General features: G+C 41.0%; 1 protein-coding gene across 1 annotated transcript in view; it reads right to left on the bottom strand.

The window, feature by feature from the left end:
• Positions 1-17,032, bottom strand: part of LOC118833991 (solute carrier organic anion transporter family member 4C1-like) — a 116,031-nt gene extending 98,999 nt beyond the window's left edge. The window contains exons 1-2 of the mRNA XM_036741431.1: positions 16,756-17,032; positions 12,897-13,160 (exon numbers count right to left, since the gene is read on the bottom strand). Of these exons, the coding sequence (XP_036597326.1) occupies positions 12,897-13,160; positions 16,756-17,032 (541 nt within the window). The remainder of the gene's footprint in view (positions 1-12,896; positions 13,161-16,755) is intronic.
• Between the last annotated feature and the right edge of the window lie 6,803 nt (positions 17,033-23,835).

Consider the following 23,835-nt stretch of genomic DNA (forward strand, 5'->3'; position numbering starts at 1 on the left):
TTTTAACAGGCCCAGTACCTGCTCTCTAACAAAGATTCAATTAAAGATAATAAACATAAATTTCTATATTTTAGTTTAAAAAAAATCAACTGCACAAGTACAAGATGGTAGAAGATATGGTTAAACAAAGTGAAAAATACCTGGGAGTTCTGATGGGCAAACCCAATATGTCAATCAAAAAAAACAAACGAGTCATTGAATAACTTTAGCAGAAGTCTTATTGGAATCTGCCCTGGTTAATAGCTAGTAACAGCCAACATTTATGCAGTGTTTCAAAGTTTGCAAAGTGTTTTACATATATTGGCTCATTTGATTCTTGCAACAGCCTATGAGGTGGTGTTATTATCCTGGTCTCCCCCCCCAGTTTACAGATGGGAAATCAATGACTGCCAAAAGTTAAGCAACTTGCTCAGGATCACACAACCCCTAAGTATCTAAGGCAGGATTTGAACACAGGTTATCCTGACTCCTAGGGCAGCTAGGTAGATAGAGCACTGGGCTTAGAATCAGGAAGACTTATCTTCATGAATACAAATTTGGCCTCGGACTCCTTACTAGCTGTGTGACCCTGAACTAAGTCACTTAATTCTGTTTGCCTGTTTCCTCACCTATAAGATGAACTGGAGAAGGAAAAGGCAAACCACTCCAGTAACTTTACCAAGAAAACCCCAAACGGGGTCACAAAGAGTCAGACACAACTGAAAAAATGACTTAACAACAACAAAAACAGCCTTTCTCACAGCCTTGAGCACCATCCATTCCACCATGCAGCTGCCTACTTTTGTAATATTAAATTCGGTTCTGGATAACGCAATTTAGAAAGACAAAATGGAAAGCACGCTGAAGACAGTGAACAGCATGATATGAGGACTAGAAACTATGCTATAGAAAATCTTTCTTTTTTTTAAGAAATTAGGCAGGTTTAGCCTGGGAAAGACTTAGAGACATAACAGATGTCTTCAGATCTTTGGAGAATCATTGCAGAAGTAATGTGCCTTGTTTTGTTTGATTCTAGAGGGCAACTAGCAACTATGTCAAAGTTGTGGAAATGCAGATTTCAGCTTAATACAGTGAAAGGTCCTGAGAGTCTGAGGTGTCCAAAAGAAAATGAGCTGTCTTAAGAGACTCTATGTATGTTAGATGCAACATACAATAAGACCACATAGGCTCTTTTTTTTCCCCAAAAAAGTCAACGAAACAATCCTTGAGACTTAGTTGGTCCAGAGGACTAAGGCTGAAATGGTTGAGATATAAAAGCTCAGTACATGAATATTCAATGTTTCTCAAGCTCCATGGCCATCCCACCACCCAGTGAATCAATGCACCCTTCTGACTAGAGCTACTACCATGACAGAAAGGGAATGGAACTGTGCTTAACTTAATCAACATACCTTTGTTTAAAAACCTTTCCATGTTATCATTAATCACACATATTTTGCTAAATGTTATATGGTTTCCTAGTGTCTCATTTCATTCCAATCCCAAACCTGATTTCTCACACCCATACAACCAGACCAACCAGAATCAGGCCTGGCCCAGTGGGCTTCTCATTATTGGAGGCCTTCAAACAGAGCCTAAGTGACCCTTTATGTCAGTGGATTCTTGCCCAGGTTTGGTTTTGAGCAAATGATACCAGACGTTCCTTGAAACTAACTCTGAGATTCTATAACTTTGAATTAGACTTACTATCTAAAATACTACATCCCAGAAGTAGCTAATACTCTTAACTTTAATACCTAGGGTTTTCTCATTCACCATCTCTAACAAAAATTTCCTTTTGTTGTTTCATACCTCCATTTAAGTTACACAACCAGTTTTGGTTTCGGTTTTGGTTTTTTTTTTTTCAATTATATAAGTTGTTTCTCTGTGTGGAAAATATTTTCCCAAGAATCCACTTAAATGTTCTTTTCCTTTTATAAAAGAGAATTCAAGCTCTTTTAATGTAATACTCTATCACCTTTACATAACTCTGAAAGTATAAGTCTCACCCTTCTGGTATTTATACAAGATTAATCATATACAAAGTACCTTGTTTTTCGTATATATTAAATTACTTTAATCTTCCCACAAATCATCCCATAAAATCTACTTATCTTTGTCTCTCCTTCTTTAGTTTCCCCCTTTTCAAAGAGGAATAAATAAAAGAAAAACTTCTTGAACCTATATGCCCATTTCCTAAATAAGAATTTCAAGTCAAACAACATAGATGATGTCATGACTATGTTAACAGCATTTGACCTCTTAGGTACAAGCGTACTTTCTGATTCTTTGGCAAATATCCATATAAAAAGAAAGGAAGCCCAGCTATGGTTCAAGAGGCTTGATTACTCAACTTCTAATGCCTGACATGAAATCATTTACTAAACTTTCGTTTCCTTTTCATTACCAAAAATCAAATGACATGATATGTTCTGTATTTTTTGCCTGCTCTTTCAGTACTTCCAGTAAACTATAGCATTGTAAAGCTAAGTGTTCCAATGAGGAACTATGTCAATTAAAAATATGCACTGATTTTACAACACGCTGAGGCTCCTCTGGCTGAGATGAAGTGATTTGTCCATGGTCACCGAGCTAGTACGTAATACACATAAGATTGAAAACCAGGACTTTCTGACTCCCTAACCAGTACTCTATCTGTTCTGCAGCACTGTCTTTCATCAATAACAAATTGTCTGAATTCAGCTGCAACACAGAATGCTAAGAAATAGCAATCAGTCAAAAAATATTTATTAAAGCAAACATGAAATACACAGCAATGAGAGAAATAATAGGATTATCATTGCCTCTGAGTCTATAATGCACAAAGTTTTATCAGTTAGTTGGATGAAGCGATATACATGACCATATTCAAATCTACAAATAACATAAGGGTGAGAGGGATGGCTAACACATTTCAGGGATCAGCAAACTGAGGCCCAGGGAGTAAATTTAGCCCATAATGCATTATTATGTGGTCCCCAATTAAGGCCGGTTTAAACTTCATTTTAAAATGCAAAAACCATTCTGAGCTCTAAGCCATAGAGGTGAGTAACCTGCAGGGCCATAGTTTGCTATTCTAATTTACCAACCCCTAAATTCAATAGGAATAAAGAAGCACTTCTATTCTTGGGCTCAAAAATTCATATTGTAAAGTACAGAATGAAGGAGACTAAACAGTGGTTTGTATGAAAAAGATCTGGGGAATTTTAGTGGATTGTAAGTTCAATGAATCAACACGGTAACATGACAGTCAAAAATGGTAATGCCAATCTTTGGCTACTTCAAGGCTGGCACAGTGGCCAGACCATATAAGTTGATGGTCATACTGTCCTCTTCCTGAGTCAGACTGATGAGGTTAAATAAAAATGATTTTTATGGGTGCTCGAGACTCCAGACACTGACACTCTGGGTCCTGCCAAATGAACACTCAAGCCTTCCCAGCCAAGGAAAAAGACAAAGTTTATTAAGGATTCACCATAATGGGTTGTCTTAAGAAATCCCACCCTTTGTGACACTTGTTTTCACAAGCTGGCCAGATTCAACCTACTGAGCTGGATTGAATCTGAGGGCCTTCATGGAGGCAAAATGAGACTTATATACAGAAAGATTGTGGGAAGGATTGAGGAGTGGTCTTGAGTAGTCTGGGATGATTAGAGGAGGGGTTTAGAGTAGACTGGGGTGACTGGGGTGAGGTCAGACTCCAGGGTGGGAAATAGCTGAAGCATACCTGGAGAGAAAAGACAACAGAAGGCTAGGGTGACAGAGCTAGGGTATGGATATTTTGATCAGGATCAAGGGTGGGAAGCAGCTGGACAATAGAAGGCTAGGCTAGATAGAGATTTGGGCCTAGAGCTAAGGAAAGGCTTATGGCCTCAGGGGAAGGCCAGATCTAGTGAGAAGATTCAAGGAGAGTTCAAGGGGGTCCTCAGAGACTGGACTCCAGATTCAAGGGTTCCCAGAGACTGTACCCTCATCAAGACCATGTCTAGAGTATCATACACAGCACCATTTCCAACACTTTAGAAAAGGTATCAACAACATTCAAGCCCAAGAAACTAAAGAACCTACCTCTTAAAATAAAGTATTTCTTAGAGTTTTTCCTAACTATTCACATAGTAAAAAACAAGTGAATGAAGTATATCTATTGTCCATAGTTGATATACAATTTAATGGATAACCAACAGAAGGGACTAATTTGTGTGTGTGCATACATATATGTGTGTGTGTATATATGTATGCGTATGTATGTATGTGTGTGTGTGTGTGCGTGTGCATATTCATCCTGGTATAGTGGATTAAGAGCTGAGCTGTATAAATCAAGAAGACCTGAATTCAAATCCTGTATTAGACATTTACTGGCTATATGACCCTGGGCACATCACTTAAACTTTGTCAGCCTTGGTTTCCTCATCTGTAAAATGAGAGGGTTGGCTCAGTAGTTTATAAAGTCCCTTCCAACCCTAAAAGTCTGATCCTGTGACCCTAGGTTATCTTGGACAGATACTGTAAATAGACAATGAGGTAGGCCCAGAACAGACCAGGATTCTCAGAGAACAGGCTGAATTACCTTTAGGAAACTGCATGGTGTTTTTAAACACCTCCCTAAAGCAAAGGCCAGTCCTTTTGTCTATTTCCAAGTGATGGTACATGACCACAAAACATGGATAATACAACAGTCTCCAAAGAATTAAATTTGAGCATCACCCAAAAGGCGAGAGAGATGTGCATAGTGGGTGTGATGAGGGCACAGTCTCTAGGAACCCCTTGAACCCTTAAACTCTCCTTGAATCTTGCCACTCGACCTGGCCTTGGCCTGAGGCTATAACCATTAAGCCCAAATGCCTACCTTGCCCAGTCCTCTATTGTCCAGCTGTTTCCCACCCTTAATCCTGTTTCCCATCCTTAATCCTGATCAAAATATCTATACCCTAGCCCTTCATGGTCTGTCATTTCCATATAGCCTTCAGCTATTTCCTCCACCCTGGAGTCTGACCTTGTCCTTAAGTCCCTCCCTAGACCCCTCTTCTGGTCACCCCAGACCACCCCTCAATCCCTCCCACAACCTTTGTGTATATAATCTCCATCTTGCCTCCATGAGGGTGGTCAGAACCAATCTAGCTCAGATGGGTCTGGCCCTTTTTCCTTACAGGCGTCGCAAGGGGTGGGATCTCTCGGGGCAGGCTTATTTGGCGAACTCTTAATAAACTTTATCCTTTCCCTTGGCTGAGAAGGCTTGAGTCGAATTCTTTCGGCAGGACCCGGCGTGTCGGTACTTTGGGGTGTCGAGCACCTCTCACCCCAAACCCTCATCATTTATGGTTCCCTGACCGGGAAGTACTGCTAATCTCAAGTTCTTCTCCAGCCAAGACTGAAGGTATGTGAGCCTCCCCCTCTCCTAATCCCCCTCCTCGCTCTCCAAACATTTTGGATGTGCTTCTCGGGCCTGACCTCAGCAGGTCCCAGTGGGTTGGACAGCTTGGTCCAGTGGTCTCAGTGAGTCGGACAGTCACGCTGTCCTGGTCAACCTGACGCTATCAGGTGGTTCTCGGTCCAGTCGGACAGCTCGGTCCAGTGGTCTCAGTGAGTCAGACAGCCAGGCTGTCGTGGTCAACTCAACCTGACGCTATCAGGTGGTTCTCGGTCCAGTGGTCATGTCGAAGGACATGGACGGATGCCCCATCCGGAAGCATGTGCCAGATCCTTTCAATTGTTTCGGCGCTGGGAATTTGGGAAAGTTTCAGGTACCTTCTGTATATTTTGTTTTCTTGTTTTATTTTGTTTGTCTCCCGACAATCACTCCTAACTTCTCCTTTACTAAGGAGGAAGGAATTTCCAGCCGAAGGGACCCCATGCCCTGCCTCTACTGCAGGCCCTGCAACATCTATCACCATGGGCCATGCCCCCACGGCAATATCTCCTCCCCTAGCCTCTCTCTCTGAGGTAGCACCCACTTGGGTCTCTGGGGTATCTTCCCATCTGACCTCTACCCCTCCTCAGGTACTAGCTGATCTCCCTTGCCAGGCAGATGCCCTGGCCTTGCAGTCTAATCTACCTCAGCCCCAAGCTCCAGGTCCCACAGCACCTTCAAGGCTTTTTCCCCTGAGGGAATTGCCTGCCTCCCCTGCTGGGACAAGGAGATTGCATATTCCATTCTCCATTTCAGATCTCATCCAAATTAAAGAAAAACTGGGGAGATACTCAGAAGATCCCACTAAGTTTACTGAGGGTTTTAGGGATCTGTCCCTACAATTTGAACTTTCTTGGTGTGATTTGCATATCCTTTTCTCTACCTGTTGTACCACTGAGGAGAAGAGGAGAATATGGGAACACGCTCAAAAATTTGGGGACAGTTTGGCTAGCAATAACCCCATAAAATATCCCCCAGGAACAGCTGCTGTTCCAACTAGTGACCCAGGATGGCATTATCAAAGGAGTGAGGATAGAGAAAAGAGAGACCATATGGAAATTTGCCTGTTAGAAGGCCTAAGAACTGCATTTCAAAAGCAAATAAATTTTCAAAAAATTAGGGAGATTACTCAGGGAGAAAAAGAAAACCTTGTCCTTTTCCAAGCCCGGCTAGTAGAAGCTATTAAGAAGTATTCAAATTTGGATCCTGATTCTATTGAAGGGGCGGCAATACTTAACATGTATTTCATTAATCAGTCTGCCCCAGATATTAGGAGGAAACTGCAGAAATTGGCAATGGGACCCCAAACACCTCAGGCCCAATTACTGGAGACAGCATTCGGAGTGTTCAATGATAGAGACTTAGTCCAGGCAAAGGAAAAAGCCAGAGACAGAGAACATGCCCAATTCTTGGCGGCTGCCATGGCCAGGAGATTGCCGGAGGGTGCTTCTGGCAACTTTGGCAAAGGGGAAACCTGCTTTCGATGTCACAAGGAGGGTCACTGGTCTAAGGAGTGCCCCTCTAGGGCGCCCCCCTGGAAGAAGCCTCTAGGATCCACGCCTCCAGGACCATGTCCAGCATGTCCCCGAGGCTGGAAAAGTGGTAGAGCCTCCTCCCAGCACCCTGTCCTCCAGTACTCGGGAGGAGGGGAAAGCCTGGGGCTTGGCTGTGCTCCCACTTTCTCCACCTCTCTCGCGGAGCCTTGGGCAAAATCGAGGCAGAAGGTAAGGTTACCCACTTTATCACGGCTATGTTCTCTTGCTTTAACTAGTGGCTTTGGCCCCACATGCCCCTCGACCTATCAGGTCATGGGCATCAAGGATCTGTTGTCTGAACACTCCTTCTCTGGCCCTGCCCCCTTTTGGGGAAGGGACCTGATGGTGAAATTGGGAAGCCAATTTTCTATAGTTAAACCTCATAACTCCCTTTTCCCTCTGTTTCCCAGACCTCCCCATGTTCCCCCAGAGGCTTGGGAGAGGGTTGAGCCAATTGTTTGGGATCAGGGAATTCCTGGGCAAGCTACTTCTGCCACCCCAGCCATAGTTCCCCTCCATTGCCTTCATTATCCAATTAAGCCCAAGGCTTGGGAGGGGCTGCAACCATTAATTGGCACTCAAGGCCCTGACTCACTCCCTCTAGAGTGGGGCCCCTACCCAGCACAAGCTTTTGGGACTTTGAAAACTAAACTGACCACCACTCCAGCATTAGCTTTACCTAATTTAGAAAAACCTTTCACTCACTCTGCTGAAGGAAGGAGAGGACGGGCTTTGGGAATTCTAATCCAGTCCTTACGATCTAACCCCTGTTTTCCAAAACAATTAGATTCTCTGGCTGCTACAGCCATTCCAATTGAGGAAGCTTCTAAGCCTCTAGCAGACCAGCCCCTAGAAGCTCTGCCTTGCCAGAGCACCCTGGAAGCAGAGGGCCACCAGTGCCTGGCTAACCACAGGCTCACCAAACATCAAACCTTGCTCTTAGATATCCCCGACCTAATTTGGATGTGCTACACACTCCTGAACCCCGAAGCAGAACAAGTGGTTAGGGGAGCTAGGTATGAAATAGTCATCTTTAATTCCCACCAGGGATATTGTCCTTTCTCTGTACTCCTGTACTGTCTGTTTTGTTGTTTGCTTAACTTCCTTGCCAGGTTTGTCTCCTCCAGTCTCCAAGCCATCAACTTCCAGATGACTGTGCACCCCTTGAACTGGACCCATCAAGCCAGCTCTACGCCCCTTGTCAGCAGGAAGCAATTCCAGAAGCTGAGACCTTCGTCCCTGACCCCAAAAGAATTTGGGTCCCATTTGTTTGAGGGGGGAATGATGAGGGCACAGTCTCTAGGAACCCCTTGAACCCTTAAACTCTCCTTGAATCTTGCCACTCGACCTGGCCTTGGCCTGAGGCTATAACCATTAAGCCCAAATGTCTACCTTGCCCAGTCCTCTATTGTCCAGCTGTTTCCCACCCTTAATCCTGTTTCCCATCCTTAATCCTGATCAAAATATCTATACCCTAGCCCTTCATGGTCTGTCATTTCCATATAGCCTTCAGCTATTTCCCCCACCCTGGAGTCTGACCTTGTCCTTAAGTCCCTCCCTAGACCCCTCTTCTGGTCACCCCAGACCACCCCTCAATCCCTCCCACAACCTTTGTGTATATAATCTCCATCTTGCCTCCATGAGGGTGGTCAGAACCAATCTAGCTCAGATGGGTCTGGCCCTTTTTCCTTACAGGCGTCGCAAGGGGTGGGATCTCTCGGGGCAGGCTTATTTGGCGAACTCTTAATAAACTTTATCCTTTCCCTTGGCTGAGAAGGCTTGAGTCGAATTCTTTCGGCAGGACCCGGCGTGTCGGTACTTTGGGGTGTCGAGCACCTCTCACCCCAAACCCTCATCAGGTGTGAGAAGGCTACAACCACCACCAACCAACAACCGAACAAGAGAAATGGCATCAAGGATGCCATCAAAGATATGACCAGAGAATAAGGCGTCCTGGTCATATGGTGAAAACCAAGATGGACAGCCATATAGCCTTTCAGTTGCCAGCAAGCAAGAAACAAAGGAAGATTTTTCACCAGGCTATACTGCAGGCTTCACCATGTTCCCAGAAACCTCTTAATCCTAGAATTCAAATCTCCACCCCTGAGGTCCCTCTTTCTGATTAAATGGCTCCTCCCAGAACTTCCATTTAAGGAAGACACCCAGGCCAGTTACCTCTTCATTTCTCACAGAGTGCTCTCCAGATTTCTTCATCATGCTCATGCCCTTCCCTCCACTCCTTTCAGCTTCCTTTTCCATGTTGTCTCCCGGACTACCCCATTGGAATGTCTGCTCTTTGAGAGCAGGGACCATCTTTCCTTTTGCTTGTATTTGTACTCCCAGCACAATGCCTGGTGCTGTTGACTGGAATCAAGTACACTGAGTGAATGATTCCCTGATGGAGTATTCATGGAGGGGCATGGATAAGGGGCACAATGAATGAGATGGCATGTATGATTTTGTAAAGGCTATTACTGAAGAAAGTACTTATATGAATGACATCATAAATCCATAAAAGCATCAAGAAATTGGAGCTCAGACAGAAGAAGGTAATCAGGGCGGGTAAGGTGACTAGAAACCTGGCTATTCAAGAATTCATTCAAGGAAGTAGAGATATTTAATCTGACAAAGAAAAAGTTTCGCAAAGGTAGAATAGCTGCATTCAAGTATTGAAGGGTTGTCACATAAAAGAGGGATTTGATTACTTCAGCTTGTCCCAAAAGGCCAGAAGGAAGAGTAATGAATAGAAATTGTAGTGAGGCAGATTTATGTTTAGTGTAAATATACAGAGAAAATGTGCTAACAATGAAAACTATCCAAAAGCAGAAAGAGCAGCCTCTGGTGTTATTAAATTCCTGATGAGATGACTAAAGATCTTCAAGTGGAGGCTAGATGACTACTTGGTTAGGATCTTGTAGAGGGGATTTCTGTTTAGATATGGGTTGAACTAGACAACCCCTGACACTTCCAACTCAGAGATTCCATGATGCCAGGGAATTGATATATAACATGTGTAAAGTACAAATAGATCCCAATCTACACTATAGCTGTAGCTCATAAATATATTAGCAACTCTGCTATTGGGGGTTGGAATCTATTTTCTCATAGGAACAATTTTATAAAAGATAGTCGACTTCTCAAAGCAGAGCACAAAAGTCTGCTTAATCCATAATTTACCTGAAATATTACATATAACAAGAACAACAAAGTAGAAAAGAATACTGGTAGCAGTCTCAAGATGGGAAAGGATCAAGGAAAAGGGACCAAAAGATAAAGGGTATGTAATACCAGTGTCATACTAATTCTAAAAAACACAAGGGACCAAAACAATTCAAGGGATTCATTTCAAGGATTAAATAACTCTTTTGGGGGAAAACTCTATGATTACCTTTTCTGGTTCTCACCTGAAGCCAAATATTTAGTTTAAAAGTAGACCTCTTAAATTAAAAATAACAGACATTTGACACTTAACATTAATCTCTCCTAAGCCAGAGACTCTGAAACAGTGCTAAAATATCATATTAATACTCCACACTGACATCTATCATTTACCTTACTTTCATACTTGAAATTAGGATGTGAGTTTTGCTGTTTCTGACAATATTAACTAATCTAAGTCAATAAATGTCTGGCCATCTTCTCATAAGAGCTTAAATTTGTCATCCTTGTCATTATGGTGAAAAAAACTTTTCCTTTCTTCCTTCCTCTCTTTTTTGGAGACCCAGTCTCTCTCTATCTCACCCAGGCTCAAAGTGTAACAACTGTGAGAAGCCACCAGATCCCACTGTTGTTTACCAACAGGAAGCTGTGACCTCCATTTCTGTCTAATTTGGGTTGATTTCCCTCTTAGATAGCTTGGTGGTTTCCCACCCCTCCCCTTTTAAGAGATGACCATATTGGTACCAGATTTAGTTCTGATATCTAATTGACTTTAGCCTTACTGAAGCTCTAATTCCTGAGCACAAATGATCTACCAACCTCAGCTTCCTTAAATAGCAGGGATTTCAGTTCTCCATGATTGTCTCCTACCCACCTACACTCATTTCTCCTATTACTACAGGAACATAGTCCTATTGCAATTCATCTTACCAATTCAAATTACCAGAAAATTGTTTTAAAATGCGAAATGTGCTACATCTATGATTGAAAGATTCAATATTCATGTCTCATTATTTATTCATTTTTCAGTCATGTCTGACTGACCCCCATATGGGGTTTTCTTGGCAAAGATACCCGAGTGGTTTGCCATTTCCTTCTCCAGCTCATTTTACAAATGAGGAACTGAGGCAAACACTTAGGTGATGTGCCTAGAACATACAGCTAGGAAGTGTCTTAGAATCAGTGCTCAATCCATAAGCCACCTACAGGGCTCAAATTGTGTTCATGTAAATTTCCTTATTGTCTTGCATTAAATGTGACTTATCTATTTAAAATACAAATGCAAAGAAACATTCCAGGATCAGAAGCTAACAGTAATTATCTAGTAATGCCCACCAGGAAGTGTTACTTTGCAAGATCTAGAATATCAAATTAGGTTTCTAGGAAATTTGTAGTTCTGAGGCACTCGAAATTTTAATTTTTACTATTCTGAAAACCTCACAATTCCCTCACCCCATTCTGGGTTTAAGAAAATTGTATTTCTATAAAGTCCTAGCAGGATGGCATAATATTAGCATCAGAATAATTGCATAAATTCCAATGTCTGGAGGGTTTTTGTTTGTTTTTAATGACAGCATCATGCTCTATTACAATCTTAATCTCCAAGATTAAGACTTCAAACGTTTAACTGGCAGTCTCTGTCCTTCCATATCCCTTGTCCTCAAAATCTTCTCCAGTGCTAAATTTGTCAACTTAGTCTGGCTCACTCCTAAATATTACTTCTTCAACTCAAATGCTCCTAACACTATTTTAAAAATCTTAATATATTTTATTTTTCTAATTAGTTCAATCCAACGAAGTAATTTCTACTCTGTTTCTACCTAAAAATATCTCTCATTTTATTCTCCCACCTCCACTACAAGGTCAACAAGAACTTTATAGACTATACCTTCTGATGTAATTGTATCTATACATACAAATATTAGTGATAATAATCCTTTTTATTAGGAAATTGGTGTTCTGTTCGAACATATTTTCTCTAAGATTCAATATACCACACTCAAGAATGTAACAAACCTTTTAAAGTCACCTGTTTTTAGAAAAAGAATTGTTAGACACTACTTTGTAGGACTAACTCTAAGGCCTATAGTAAGGCATATAGTATGAATATTTTGTTTTACATGAAAAAATAACAATTCCTTAGCCAAACATTACACATTGAAATTAACATTTATCAAGCCATCCCTCCAAAATTATTTGCCATAGAAATTTATAGAGAGCTGCTGCCTTTCAGAAGTGGATGGGCTGTTTTGAGCTACAAGAAGGACTTAAGAAACTTAAGGGAACTAACCATCCCAAATTGAGAAGAAACATTCACTAAAATATACATGGACAGTTATTAAATTAACTAAGAGCATTTCATTAAACATTTGGCCTTGGAGATTTGGCAAGTATGCAGTGAATCTTTAAGTAGTGTGTATCAAGTGATTTTTCTGATTTACAAATTATTTAATAGTAAACATTCATATATTAGTATAAAATTATCTTGAATGTTATTGTAACCACAAAAACTGACTCTTAAGACCCTCTAAGTCTTCCAAATCTGTATTTCCTTTGAAGAAACTTTTATGAGTCTAAGAAGTTAACACACAGCAAAGGAAACCAATTATCTTGAAATAAAGGTGTAATTTTTTTTTCCAAAGCCAGTTTATGGATCTTTGGGACCCCAGGTTAAGAAACTCTGTCCTAGATACTTACACAATACAATTACACTTGATCTGGTCAGTGGAATATTGACATAATGGATTAATTTCATAATAATTTCAAAACTTTTAAACTTGATACCATTTCATCTATTTTTTTAAAGAAGCACTTACCTTCCAATTTGGATCCAAAATGATATTCTCCACTTGTAAAGTGAGGCAAAGAAAATACAAGAGATCCTAGTCCCATCATAAAGGATGCAAAAGCAAGCCATCTTGGTTTATGCCCTCTTTCTCCAAAGAATGATACAAATAATGACAACAAACAGAATGAAATGTCATAGCTTGATGATACCAGACCAGTGAAGGAACTCTTCAGTTCATAGCGCTTCTCAATAGTAGATATACTAATATTTACTAGGCCATTTACTACAATACCTAGAAGGAAAAAAAGAGTAACAAATGTGCATTTTAGAACTATTATGTCACAATTGATCATCGCTATCAAAGGAATACCAGAAATGTATTTATTCATGTCTTTAAAATTTAGTTTGCATAGAACACAATTTAAAGATCCCATAGTCTTTTATAAACTCATGTTATCCCAACATATCTGTTTTATTGACAAATATTAATTGACTACAAAATGATAGATCATGGTAAATATTTTAGGTGGGTTTGTTTATTTAGTATGACAAACTACATGCTAAATTAGAATTCATCTTTTATTGAGTTTTTTTCAAATATGTTTGTGTTTAAACCAGCCAGCCTGGCAAAATCCCATGATATTATGTCACTAGGTCATTTTCTAAAGCAGCAAACCACTGCTTACTTACACACTCTCCATTTGGAAGAGTTCAAAATATATGGACCACTGGAAAAAAAAATCATCACTAACTAAAACTGGAAAATCACTTTCATTTATTTCATATAGACTAACAAGAAGCAAAATGAGTGGTCTAGAAACCACTTACGCCTAAAAAGGTTCAAAGCTGAAGCAAACACTAGCAAAGAGTCTTTCGTTTCAACCACTAGCACCTGCAATTATAAGTACAACAGAATCCAAAAGGGGAAAAAAAATGTGTTCAAGTGTCAGCTACCCTAGCCACCATCATGAGTATGATAAATAGAAGTAGGTATTCATCAACTTGGTCTGGCAGGAATTTAATTTTTAAAATTCTTTAAAATTTTAACCCAAGATCTGGCAGCTTCTACATTAAGAGATCGAAGGGCTTGGAATGCGATATTCCAGAGGTCAATGGAGCTAGGATTAAAACCTCGAATCACCTACCCAGCAAAACTGAGTATCATGTTCCAAGGCAAAATATGGATTTTCAATAAAATAGAGGACTTTCAAGCTTTCTCAGTGAAAAGACCAGAACTGAATAGAAAATTTGACTTTCAAACACAAGAATCAAGAGAAGCATGAAAAGGTAATCAAGAAACGGAAATTGCAAGGGACTTACTAAAGTTGAACTGTTTTGTTTACATTCCTACATGGAAAGATGATGTGTATGATTCATGAGACCTCAGTATTAGGGTAGTTGAAGGGAATATGCATATATATATGTTTATGTATATATATAAGTGAATGTGTATGTATGTATATATCTATGTGTATATGTATGCATGTGTATGTATGTATATATGTGTGTGTGTGTTTTTATGTATATATATACATATATATATGTAAAAGAGAGAGAGCAGACACAGGGTGAGTTGAAGAGGAAGGGAAGATATCTAAAAGAAATAAAATGAAATTAAGGGACTAGAGAGCAACATACTGAGAGAGGGAGATAGGGAGAGATAGAATGGGGTGGATTATCTCTCATAAAGGTGGCAAGAGTAAGCAGTTCTGTGGGAGGAGTGGAGAGGGCAGGTGAGGGGGGAATGAGTGAACCTTGCTCTCATCCGATTTGGCCTGAGGAGGGAATACCATACATACACAGTTGGGTATCTTACCCCACAGGAAAGAAGAGGGAGGAAGATAAAAAAAAATAAAATAAAATAAAATAAAAGGGGGGGGATGATGGAGGGGAGGGCAGATGGGGGTGGAGGTAATCAAAACAAACACTTGGGAAAGGGGACAGGGTCAAGGGAGAAAATTCAATAAAGCGGGATGGGTTGGGAAGGAGCAAAATGTAGTTAGCCTTTCACAGCATGAGTATTGTGGAAGGGTTATACATAATGATACATGCGTGGCCTAGGTTGAAGTGCTCGACTTCTTAGGGAGGGTGGGTGGGAAGGGAAGAAGGGAGAGAATTTGGAACTCAAAGTTTTAAAAACAGATGTTCAAAAACAAAAAAAAAAGTTTTTGCATGCAACTAAAAAATAAGATACACAGGTAATGGGGCATAGAAATTTATCTTGCCCTACAAAAAAGGAAGGGAAAAGGGGATGAGAGGGGAGGGGGGTGATAGAGGGGAGGGCTGACTGGGGAACAGGGCAACCAGAATATAAGCCATCTTGGAGTGGGGGGGAGGGTAGAAATGGGGAGAAAATTTGTAATTCAAACTGTTGTGAAAATCAATGCTGAAAACCAAATATGTTAAATAAATAAATTTAAACTTTGTGAAAAAAAAATAAAGCTGGAAAATGTAGCCATAAAAAAAAACTATTTTAAAAGTATAAAAAGTGAAGTATTTTAAATTGAAAGATTTTTAAAAATTATTTAGTCCTTTATGGACTAATCAAATTATTCTTTTCAGCATACTTAAAACTCAAGAGTTTTAATAGACAAGATAGTAAGATCTGGATTAAAAGTCTTTATCTCCACTTAAGTACCAGAAGTGCTATCTCATTGACATAAGGATGGAATTATCCAATACAACAATGGCCTTAATTTAGTAAACTGAATAGCAAGTTACAAAGCCTTTAAAGGTTGATAAATTTAAGAACACAGTGGTTCTTTGGTTTGTTTTTTAATTGTTTTTTTATCCAAAGGTACACATCCACCTATTACCCTAAGTGGTTGATCTGATTTGTGAAGTTTGGTAAAGTGTCCTCCACCTTTTGCCTTTAAGAAAAGAAAAAGAAAAATGCCCCCCCATATCAGCTATGCTTCAAGAAATGCTCGACAAAAATAACTAGTTCCTGTGTTATTGTCATTTTCCTGAAATAGCACTCTAAGCTGTTATTAATTATCTATTTAAGTATAAATGTATCAGGTTCATCTCCGACAATCTAAAATAATAGCACGGAGACAAATTTACGTTTTAATTGAGGGTGAAGGAAACTGAATGGGAGGTAATTTTGAAGCAGATATAAAGAATCTTTTTTTTCTAAATCAAAAATGAGGGGGTTTAGTCTCGACATTCTCCTCTTCCCCTTTGACATTTTAAAAGATGTCACTTTTTTTCCTAGAAAGCCTATCGACTTTCACATCATATCATCTGTAGTTTGAAATTTTGGTCAGCTAAACACCTAAAGGTTGCTCATAATTACCTATCTTGCTTCAATCTCCAAAATCCAACATAAACATAAATATCTAAACCTAAGGAACGTAATTCAGATACAGTCTTACCGTTTCACAGGTACTTTCTTTGAGGTTTGTTCTTTAAAACCATAAGCTTATAAATAACAGAAACCACAAGGTTTTCAATTTATCTATACTATTGTGTATTTCATCCAAGGCAGTCCTAGTGATTTTCATTTTTAAGACAATCGTCGGAAAAGCCGTAGTATTGCTTTTTTATTTTCTACCACAAGTCGTGAGGAAGGGTTCTGCTAAGATGAACAGATAAAAATGAGCTATAGATAGTTGTTGGGTTGTTTTTTGCTTGCTTTTTTTTTTTTTAAGGAGCTAAAACCAAAATATTTGAAGGAAGGATGCGAATCTTTCAAGTAGGAAAACTCAGTCCAGTTAACAAAGTTGAAAACCGCTAACTGATCCCCACGAGCCCATCTCTATCCACTTCTTCGCGTTCCCCACCTCCATTCAATTACCAGGGGTCAGAGAGGCGCCTCTGCCCACATGTGCTTTTCTCTAGAGCTCCCTGAGGGACCAGGAACCCGAACCCGATCCTGTGGTTACCTTGGATGAGGGCAAGGAGGCAGTAGTGAAACAGAAAGCCCTTGGGGTTGTTGCAGAGCTGCAGGCAGTCGGGGGTGAAGCGTCCCCAGCCACAGGGACCCTCCTCCAGATCCGAGGGCTGCTCTAGTGGCTGCTGGGGCACCGGCAGCTCTTCTCCAGGACCACTCAAGACGGAAACCTCGACTTCTGCTGGAGACGCCGGTAAATGACGGCGGGGGCGGGGGCCGGGGCTGGATGGGACGAAAGCCGGATTGTCTAAGCCTCCTGCTCCCTCCATGGCGAAATGAGCTCTTCAGGTTTGCTCAGGAAGCCCTTCAAAGTAGTCAAAAGTCGCCTAACTCTGCAGGGGCTCGTCCTGGGCCAGGGTTGGGGCTGCCCCCGCCTCCGCCTAGTCCTGCGGGACCCGCCTCTGTGGCAGCCACAGCCACAATCACTTCGGGGGAGGGAGGACTGCGAGAAGGGTTAGGCTCGGACCTCACCTGTCTGCTGCGGACTCCGCCCGCTCCTCATCTCAGAGGAAAGGCCCCTTGAGGTTAGGCGGGCCATGAGCACGACGGTGACGCCTCCCCAGCCACAAGTGCGCCTGACTTTGAACCTGACTTCGTCCTTCACGCTTCTAGTGGCTACTCAATCCCCACTCAGCCCCTGGTCTCCCGAGGGCAGCACTACCAACACCTGAGGATGAGGAAGAGGAGGAGAAGGAAACAGCTGCAGCGGCTGTGATGCAACTTCTTCCTAATAGCCTTTAGTCATAAGGAGTTGAGAAGCAGAGGTAACGGGAAACTCTCCCCAAAGGTAAGGATGTCCTCTCAGTCTGTTGTATTGCTCCCTTGGGACTAAAGGTGTGGGATTCAAATAGCTGGACCCCGTGGGGGTTAACACTAAAGGAGTAAACACAGTCGTTGCTTTAGGACAACATTCTGCAAGGTTTGTCTGGCCCTCCCCCTCCTTTCCTTTGTTAGGAAGCTAGGCTCAGAGTCCCAGAGGTGCGCATTCATTTGGGGTCAGCAGAGCATCACAAAAGGTCTGACCCTTTCCCTCCAGTATTCTTTCCAAATTGTTTTCTTTTGTACTTTCAACAGAATGATGAAATCTAAATGAAGAAATCATTTCAAAACAGGATTATAACATCACTAATACATTTTCCTTGTGTATGTAAGATTCAGCTTGAGTGTTGTCAAGTAGTTTCTATATATGAGATAAAACGTGTCAATCAAAAATGGAACTTTTTTTGGTACAAACCTGTGGTAACAATATAGAGATCTCCTAGGCTTGGAAATTTCCTGTGCCAAAGCAGATCAGCAACTCTTAATGTCATTTATAGAGTTATTTGGAGCCATAAGATGTTAAATAACTCATCCATGGTCATATGTGTCAAAATGTGTTAGAGGCAGAACATGAACTCAAGTCTTTCCTGTTCTGGGGCTGATCCTTTTTCAATGCCTTATGTAACCAAATACTTGGAGGAAAGTATTGTTTCTGACGACACCCTTCTTGAAAACAGTAACAGTAAACCCACAGTATATTCCATTATGCAATCTTGCTCTTCACTGCCGCTTCCAAGCACACCTCTTTAATCAGTGACCTCTCCTCCTTTGGAATTCACTCCATCATATCACATCATCTAGCCATCCATCAGTCTATCCACAAGACATTGTTAGGAACCTTATTTGTGCTAGACATTGTGTTAGGTGATGGGGATGCAAAGACCGAAGAGAAACCATGAAGCAGCATCTGTCCTGAAGGAACTTTTGGTGTAGCTGCTGGAAACAGCAAGGAAATATTTCAGTAGATAGAAAAAAGATACCAAACAGATAAAAGGTGATTTTGAGAGAGAAACCCCAGAAGTGTGTGGCAGAAAAGGATACAAAGATGCGATAGTCTCACACAGGTGATATTGTGATGAGGGCTTGAACTGGGGGAATAGTTGTGTGAACAAAGGGACAAATTTGAGAGGTTCTGTGCAGAAACAAGATTTGGAAACTCAGTGGTTATGTGGAGGCAAGGGGAGGGGGAATGATTGAGAGAACATTGGGAGTGACAGCATTGAAGTTTAGAATATGGGTCACTAGAAGGACCTTGGTGGTTCTCCAGAGTAACATGGAAGTTGGACCAAGAGAAAGTGGGGTTTTGGAGGAAAAATTAGTTCAGTTTGGGACATATTAAGTTTGAGATGTCTACAGGACATTCAATTCAAATAAATAGATAGGTGGTAATTTGGAGACAGTACACAGGTGAGTAGGGCTTGAAATTGAGATCTGGGATTCATTGAATGGAAATGAACATTTCTAAGCCAGTCACCAGGAAACTAGGGCCTGCCAGGAAAATGCAATGTTCAAATCAATAGCATTACTAATGGAAAGAGACATGATGATAATGAACTATCCATCAGTCGATAGTCAACCAGTCGATAAGCATTTATTAAGCATCTACTACATACCAGAAACTGTCTAAGCACTGATAGTACAAAGAAAGGTAGAAAGAAGGTACCTGACCTCAAGGATCTCATAACCTACCTAATAAGGGAGACCACATAAGAACAACTAGGTAGATACGAGAGAATACAGAATAGATTGAAGATAATCAACAAAGGGAGGGCACTAGCATTGAGGGAGATTGGGAAAGGCTTCCTGTAGAAGGTGGGATTTTAGCTGGGATTTGAAAGAAACCAGGGAAGCTGCAAGGAGGAAAAGAATATCAGACAGCCAGTAAAAATATCTAAAGTCAGGAGATAGAGTATCTTGTTTGAATAGCAATAAGGAGAAGAATACACTATATCCCAGACTATGTGGAGATGAGTAAGGTGTGAGAAAACTGTTAAGAAGGAGATAGTGAATGTTAATCAGAGAATTTTTTATTTGAACCTGGAGATAATAGGGAGCTACTTGAGTTTATTGGATGGGATAAACTGATGTGGTTAAATCTACGCTTTAAAAAGATTAATTTGACAGCCAAGTAAAGGATGGACTGGAATAAGGAGAGACTTGTGGCAGTTAGACCAATCAGTAGGCTATTGCAGTAATGTGGTGAGGTAATGAGAGCCTGAGCCAGGGTGGCGACTATGTCAGAGGAGAGAAGGCATGTACAAGAGATATAGAAGAGATAAAATCAACAGGACTTGGCCAGAGATTGGATATGAGGGATGAGAGAGAGTAAGGAATCAGAATGACACCTAGATTATAAGTCGAGGTGACTGGGAAGATGATAGTGCCTTCAGTAGTATGGAGGAAGTTAGGAATAAGGGAAGGTTTTGGGGGGAAAGACAATGAGCTTAGGTTTAGACATGTTGAATTTAAGATGTCTCCAGGATCTCCAATTTGAGAAGTCCGATAGGCATGTGGAGATGGAAGTTAGGAGTATTAACATGGGCTCTGTAATGATATAATATATATTAGAACTTCTCTTCCTCACAGGCGAGCAGGACAATGGAGTCACACAACAACCAGACAATTAGAAGGATTTCTGAGGCTCAGGGCTGCTTGCTATACCAGTGATCCTTTGCTAGTGAACTTTTGCCAATTTGGTGATGCCTACTGTAGCTGCCAGAAACCACAGAACCAGCCTTGACTAGCTCAAGGTCAATCTTGCAGCTGCAGACTTGAGAGTCTCAACTTTCTAAACTTCCTGGCTTACTGTGTCTACATACATACCCCTCCCCTTCACCCCCACTCCCTACTTGAAAGCCTCTAGAAACGATGTTATCTCACTCCCCTTTGAGCAGCTGAGAATTCTCTCCCTCTCTGCCCCCTTCTAAGTTCTTCTCTCCCTTTCAAATTCCTCTTCTCAGACAATAAATGCTTTTAATTGGTGGTCAGACTTTGTTTCACTTCAGGGCCCTTTATGGGCCTAGGGGGTCATTCTGGTTAACAAACCAGAGAGAGGTTAGGGCTGGATACATTGATCTGAGAATCAACAGCATAGAGATGACAACTGAATCCATGGGAGCTGAGAAGATCACTAAGTAAAACGGTTTAGAGTAAGGTTAGGACCCAGGACAGGGCCTAGCCTTTCCTTATTCTTAATCTTTGATCTTGATACACTGTTCCACATTGTTGACCGCCCCTTAATTCTTTGGAATACTGGAATACTTTCTCTACCTCGGGTTATGATTGCTGAGCTCAGTCAACTGATTTCCTGGGTCTCCTTTGAAAGCTTATCTTCCACTCTCACTCCCTCTCACCATTTGTAGCCTGGAGCCCTATCCTGGACCTTCTCTCAAAACTCAGCGATCTCATCAGCTCTTCCATTTTAAGCTTGTACCTCTGTGCAAATGATGTCTACTAATCTGGCCCATTGTTTCTTATTTGAGCTCCAGTCCTCCAACTGCCTGTTGTATATTTCTACATAGATGTCACATAAGTATATCAAACACATATCCAAGACAGAACCCATTGTCTTTTCCTCTAAACCCACCCCTCCTCCTAATATCACAATTTCTCTTGGAATTTTTTAATCTCCCAATTTCTCCTCCCCATTCTTTCCAAACCTTGGAATCATCCTTATCTCTTGTCTCTCTCTTCCTCATAACCTACATGCAATCAATTGCCCAATCTCTTTAAATCCACCCACTCCTCAGGTCTTGAATCTCATTAATGTCTTTGGTGATAACATGACTACCTGAGTCCAGGCCCTTATCAACCCTTCTCTGGAACTACTGCAATAGCCTTATAACTGGTATCCTGTGTCAAATTGATATGTTAAAGGTCCAACCACACCACTCTTCTGCTCAAGAAGCTTCAGTGATTCCTCACTGACCTTAATATAAAATATGAATGTTTCTGCTTCGCATTTTTGAACCTTTCAAAATTTGGCTTAAAATCATCTTTCTAAACCGGCCCATTCCTTCCCACTCAGCCTTCTATGGTTCAGCCCAAGTGGACTTTTTTCCACCTATATTTACTGCTCTGCTAATCACTCTGGTGAATATGCTGTAATCACTTGTATGTGAATAGAATATAAAATCTAAGAACACAGGAACTGTCTTATTTTTGTACTTGGAAAATAATATTTGCAAAGCACTTAGTATAGTGTAAGGCACATAGTAGACCCTTAATAAATTCTTGTTCCTTCCCTCCTCACATCTTTGCTTACCACAGTGCATGCCATGTAGAAGGCCCTTAATAAATCAGTTTTTAAAAAAATGAATCATTCTCAAACCTGGAGATATTTGTATACTGTCTGTATTTAACACGTGTCAAAGTTGATATAGGGAAGTGGGGGGGGGGTTAATGTGTGTTTGTGTGTATGTGTGTGTATAAACCAGATTTCTAGCCAAACCTGAAACATTTTGTATGAGATTCTCCTCTTTGATAGATAGAATGCTGACTTGATGCTACATGCCTGCTTGAGGATCAGACTTGGTTCCAGAGCTTTGAATAGGTAAGGCACTCTTCATACCTTCTTTGAGAAAGAAGTGATTCCAGACCACTTTGGAACTTATTCCAAGGAGGGGAAAAATAAAAACTCTCTTGTACACTTATAAGAGAACATGTCACTGACTTCCAATTTGCCTCCCTAGAGACTTTGGAGAATTTCCCCTTGTGTGAAAAAATCTAGTTCTTTCTTTTGGTTGAGCTAAGTTATCTCACTTCCAGAGGGAGAGCCCAACCACTCTGTGTTTTCTGAAATATTCTAATTTTTGTAATTTCTCTGATTTCTGTTTGTTATAAATAAATTAGTTTATTCATCACTATTTGTGGTGATCTTTTTGTAACTTGATTTTGGTGGGAAAGGGTTAAGCCAATGAGTGTAAGGTGGGAGCTATATTTCTTCCCCTTTAATGTTTAGAAAACCAGAAAAATTAGCAGCTTTTTGTTCTGAATCAATTGCACCACTAGAGCAATGATATTTGAAGGAAATAAATGTAATTCTAGCCCATTACCCCCTCTCTTGAAGAACTGAGAGATCATTTTCCTAGCTGTTCTTCCTGTTCTTTTCAAAGCAGGAATTGAAGTCGCCCTTGGAGAGAAATGTTTAAGATTCCAGTGGTATCTATCCCTGTCTCCTTTTGTTGTTCAGTAGTATCATTGTGACCCCATGGACCATAGCACACAATAGTGTCCATGGGGTTTTCTTGGTAAAGAGGGTAGAGTGGTTTGCCATTTCCTTTTCCAGTGGATTAAGGCAAACAGAAGTCAAGTGATTGCCCAGGGTCACATAAGTACTAAGTGTCTACAGCCAAATATGAACTCCAGTCTTCCAATCTCCAGGCTTAATGTTTTATCCACTGAGCCACCTAGCTGCCTCCATGCCTCCCTTAGATCCTCATTTAGACAACCCATGTGAACATACCTAACCTACATAGAGGTGTATGGCATATTCAAGGAAGACTAACACCTTTGATGTGAAGGCTTGCCAAGCCCTTTTCAGGGCTGCTCATCTACTTTTGGTGTCTACCTGGCATTCATCTGTGGGTCCAAGAAACTGTAGCATACAAAGTGGCCACATCCTGATCTGTCTTAGCAGATGGGCTAAGCCAGGTCGACCAGCCTCAAACCTGTGAGTTAAGGGAACAGACAGATGTGAACAATTTATTCCAACAGCCATGAAGGCAGCTGAAGCAGGTACTCTGGGGCACTTAGAGCTTAGTCAGACATCCAAGACTGCAAGGTCATCCACAGCATCCTGGACCATTGACAGTTGTCTTGACTGTTGTCTTGCCACTGGACTTCAGATGACTCTGGAAGGAATGAGGCTGATGACTGTATGCAACTCTGCCTCACTTAAATCCAGTTCACTGGGAGAGTCAAAGCATCCCCCTGTGATGTCATTGGTCCTGTTGGACAAAGGACAAACAACAACTTAGATAGGCAACACACATAAACCTTATATGTAGGAGCTTATCTGCAGGAACATTTTAATACTTCTTAATTGCCCAGTTTAAATGGGGGGAAAAGGGACTTTTTTATTTAAAAAAAAATTGGAAAAAAATTGCCCTTAGTTTAGAGATTATATTTGTATTTTGCCTTAGAGGCAGCCCTTTATTATCTGAATGGCATCCTTAAATTGCTTTTAATTTGAATAACCTTGGGCTAGGCAGGCTTAGCCTCAGGTTACAATTCATCGTTCTAGGTCCCTAAA

Source organism: Trichosurus vulpecula, chromosome 1 (genome assembly GCF_011100635.1).
Source record: "Trichosurus vulpecula isolate mTriVul1 chromosome 1, mTriVul1.pri, whole genome shotgun sequence".
NCBI lineage: Eukaryota > Metazoa > Chordata > Mammalia > Diprotodontia > Phalangeridae > Trichosurus > Trichosurus vulpecula.